At 39.1% G+C, this 4,066-nt stretch overlaps 1 protein-coding gene across 1 annotated transcript in view; it reads right to left on the bottom strand.

Moving 5' to 3' along the window:
- Positions 1–205: 205 nt before the first annotated feature.
- The window catches only part of ngly1 (N-glycanase 1), a 12,966-nt gene continuing 9,105 nt past the window's right edge, over positions 206–4,066 (bottom strand). Inside the window, exons 10-13 of the mRNA XM_046057897.1 lie at positions 2,370–2,555; positions 1,022–1,199; positions 684–924; positions 206–366 (exon numbers count right to left, since the gene is read on the bottom strand). Of these exons, the coding sequence (XP_045913853.1) occupies positions 749–924; positions 1,022–1,199; positions 2,370–2,555 (540 nt within the window). The 3' untranslated portion in view covers positions 206–366; positions 684–748. The remainder of the gene's footprint in view (positions 367–683; positions 925–1,021; positions 1,200–2,369; positions 2,556–4,066) is intronic.

Consider the following 4,066-nt stretch of genomic DNA (forward strand, 5'->3'; position numbering starts at 1 on the left):
GAATCGTCTCGCAGATAAACAGACCAATCAGGTGGTAGCTTTTCAAAGGCACCGGTACTTTGACCAATACGAAAAGTCAACATTTAGTGACCCATGCTCATCTACTAACGCAAGATGGCGGCAAAAATACACTCAAGAAACCATGGAAAGACCAGACAGCATGTAATTAAATGCATTCCTTACCGAGCTTTATACTAGACTCGACTACCAGACTACAAAAATATCTTTATTATACCACCGTATATATTTTCTAACATTCAGCCCTTTCCATTACACCAACACATACATTAATTTGCCTAATTTATTGTTACACATGTATGTAACTGGGGGCAAGGTGTAAAAATACCCAGTATTAAATGACACACTCACAAATAATTACAATTTATTACTAGCAGGAGAACTGTAGCAACCAGAGCTGACAAAAGCATCAGGCCTGATTTGCTGTGTCAAATCTCTCCATGCCTCACAAAATACAGACACGTTCACAGGGGAGGCAAATGTTACAAAAACTATGGCTTTATGGTTAAATCTTTACAGGTACATTGTAGTCTTCATTTCTCATCCGTTATTTGGCCCAGATAAAACAAGTTAAATGTGTAACAACATCTCTTCTCTGCCATAGGTACAAAAATCATGTCGTCATCCATTTATCATTAGGTCAAGCGTATTCAATCATTCGGGAAGACAGACAGTCAAATATTCATCCAAACAATAAGCAAGTAACCAAAAATAATATGGGGTCCAACTGTTAAGCATCTTCTAAGTGGATGAGGACTTCAAATGAAGACTCTTCTGGCTCCTTTAAGCTATGTCTGAAGATCTGAGACTGCTGCCATGATGTCTCCCCTTCTCCACCACTGAGTTCTGCTACAACAATGAACTCTGAGGAGCCGGATAAACTCTGGAATGACTGCAACTTCCCATCTGAAGGTTCAAACACAGGAAAGGAAATTATTCGGAGGGATCGTGTCACACAATTCCATTTAAGTATTTTATCAGAATATCTATAACATAACCATACCTCCAGAGAACTCTGTAGTAATCTGGCCTGCCTGCATGTGCCAGCACATTTTTCCAGAGTGGAAGGTCTGGCTACTGGCCATAATTGAGACAGACTTTATCTTCATTCCCACAGGAGCAAAGTCAAACTTCCAGCTGATTCTTCCCATTGAGGCGCCTTCTGTTCGAGCTATGTACACCTGAAGAGGGAAATACAAACTGGTCATCATCCCTACTTGTATGTTCCAGGAACTAAAACAATGACTATAGTATTAACAGAGTTAATTATTATTTATTGTTTTACATCACTGTATTGCCAATATATTTAATCTGTTCCTAATCATAGTCATGTTCGCATTTTTTATACTGCAGCTCCTTGCTTTATAATAATCATCTTTATTTGTAGAGCACAAAAACAAGTTACAAAGTGCTTTAACAAGTGTAAAGACAATAATACCAAAAAGACAATAATACAAAAACAATACAAGATAAAAAGCAAGAAAACATTGAAGTGTTTAGTGTTTGTTTTGGTTTGCTGGTCTGTGACAGAAGGTGCTGTCTCCAAACATACTCATGTCTGTATAATGTGGTTGTCACACTGTCTGATTAAAAACAATAACTACAGCTTCATTCAAAATGTAAATGTTTTCATTTGATTAAAAAGGGACACTCCACCAGTTTACTCATTATGGGGACCATTATTCAGTCTGTGAAAACAGTTATAGTTCGCTATATTTCTATGGCTCTGCAATGTCGGTCCACCGCTTAGGTCCAGACTGAAAGATGGATGGCTATGACATTTGGAACAGACATTCATGGTCCTCAAAGGATCAATTCTGCCGCCGGTGATTTTTTGCCCCCAGCGTCACCTGTAGGTCGACATTTGGTTTTCAGTAAAATGTCTGGATCACTATTGGATAGGTTGCCATGGAATTTTTAATGTGCGTCTGGAATGGTGGAGAAAGGCAGAGCAATCCTCAGTGATGTATCACACCTATCTCTATGGTGAATGTGAGTTGCCACAATCAGGAAGGCGGTACAGGATACCACCCTTTGCGGACCATCGGTGCCCAGAGATCCTTCACACCTTCCAGTATAGCTCTCTTAAACAAATCCTTGTGATATGATGGGTGTGTCAGTTGCAGTTTGTTGTGGTTGTACTTGTCTGACAGGTGCCACATACACAAAGAATTTCCAAAACGATAAAAAGAAAACTATACAGTGCTTCGACTTATGTTGAGTGTTTACATTTTAAGTCCCCCATTCAATTTCATTTCATTAAGGATGCATTTCCTATTCTGAGCCATAGAACAAAGAAAAATCAATGTTAAACTGAAAAGTATTTGTCATCAAAACAGTAATAAACGTACCATCTGCCAGTCATTCTCCACCTTTCTGAAGACTGACTCCTTCCTCCACACACACTGATCCCAGTTCTGAATGACCTCAGAGTTGTTGGACACTCTACAGTACTGGTCTTTGGTGGAAATGTAGCGCACATGCAGTAACCTGTCACTCCTCTCTTTCTCAGTAGGAGTGAACACATAACCTGCAGCCTGAGAGAGAGAGAGAAAGAGAGAGACACTCTTTCAGTCAAATACTGATTTAAATTGGACATCCATCTATGACAGATCAAGCTATTAAAATATTAAGAACACAATACTGGTTTAACACTCATCTACCTGTGTGGTGTATAATGTAGTTTGCAGTAAATTACATATTTATTGTACAAATACCGTAAATACAAAAACTATTATTATGATGAACTATGAAAATTACACAGCATTCATTTTTAGTCGATTGTATACTAAGATTATGATCCTTGGTTGTAATAAAAAGGTTTTAGTGTCCTACAATGGCCTAAATCAAGGGCTTTATTGTAGTGATTTAGCAATTACTACCAACAGAACTGTTGCCCAGAGCTACAAAAATAAGAGCCATGTTGCAACTGAAGGATTTTCAATACTAGGAGACAGCAGGCATTTCTTCATTCATCCATAATATTGTAAAGTAATTGCTGAAGCCTAATATTGATCCCTAGCCAAACATTACACTTACGATCATGTTCCTGATGGGAAAAGGTCTATTAAACAGACATAATGACATGTATCAGTAAATACATAATTGCTGAGAGGAGTGAGCTCAATTATAAACAGCATACAGTCCCCTCCAAAAGTATTGGAACGGTAAGGCAAATCCCTTTGTTTTTGTTGTTCACTGAAGACATTTGGGCTTAAGATCAAAGAGTATGAGACAAGAGTTCAGAATTTCAGCTCTCATTTCCTGGTATTCACATCTAGATGTGTTGAACAACTCAGGACATAGCACCCTTTGTTTGAACCCACCCATTTTTTCAAGTGAGCAAAACTATTGGAACATGTGACAGACAGATGTTTCTTGTTGCCTTTAAGGTTGATTGTTTAAACATTAAATAGCTCTGCATGACTAGTCGAAGTTTTCATCCTTAGTTCAAACCTATAAAGACTGCATTTCCTGTTAAAGAGGATAAACCAGCATGAAGACCAGAGAGCTGTCTGTGGGAGAAAAGCAAGCCACTGTCAAGCTGAGAAAAGAAGGAAAATCGAGCAGAGCCATTGGACAAACATTGGACATAGCAAGCACAACAATTTGGAACGTCCTGAAAAAGAAAGAAACTACTGGTGTACTGAGCAACAGACATCCAACAGGTCGGCCAAGAGAAACAACAGTAGTTGATGACATAAATATGGTGAGAGCTGTGAAGAAAACCCCCAAAACATCAGGAAGTGACATCAGCAACGACCTCCACGGTGCAGGGTGAAGGTATCACAATCCACTGTTGGAAGAAGACTCAGAGAGCAGAAATCTAGAGGCCACACCACAAGATGCAAACCGCTCATCAGCAGGAAGAATCGGAAGGCCAGATTATAAATTCGCAAAGAAGTACAGAGATGAGCCGCAAAAGTTCTGGAACACAATCTTATGGACTGATGAGACCAAGATTAATCTCTAGCAAAGTGATGGAAAGGCCAAAGTGTGGAGAAAGAAAGGAACTGCTTATGATCCGAAGCATCCAAGCTCATCTGTG

Source organism: Micropterus dolomieu, linkage group LG09 (assembly GCF_021292245.1).
Source record: "Micropterus dolomieu isolate WLL.071019.BEF.003 ecotype Adirondacks linkage group LG09, ASM2129224v1, whole genome shotgun sequence".
Lineage (NCBI taxonomy): Eukaryota > Metazoa > Chordata > Actinopteri > Centrarchiformes > Centrarchidae > Micropterus > Micropterus dolomieu.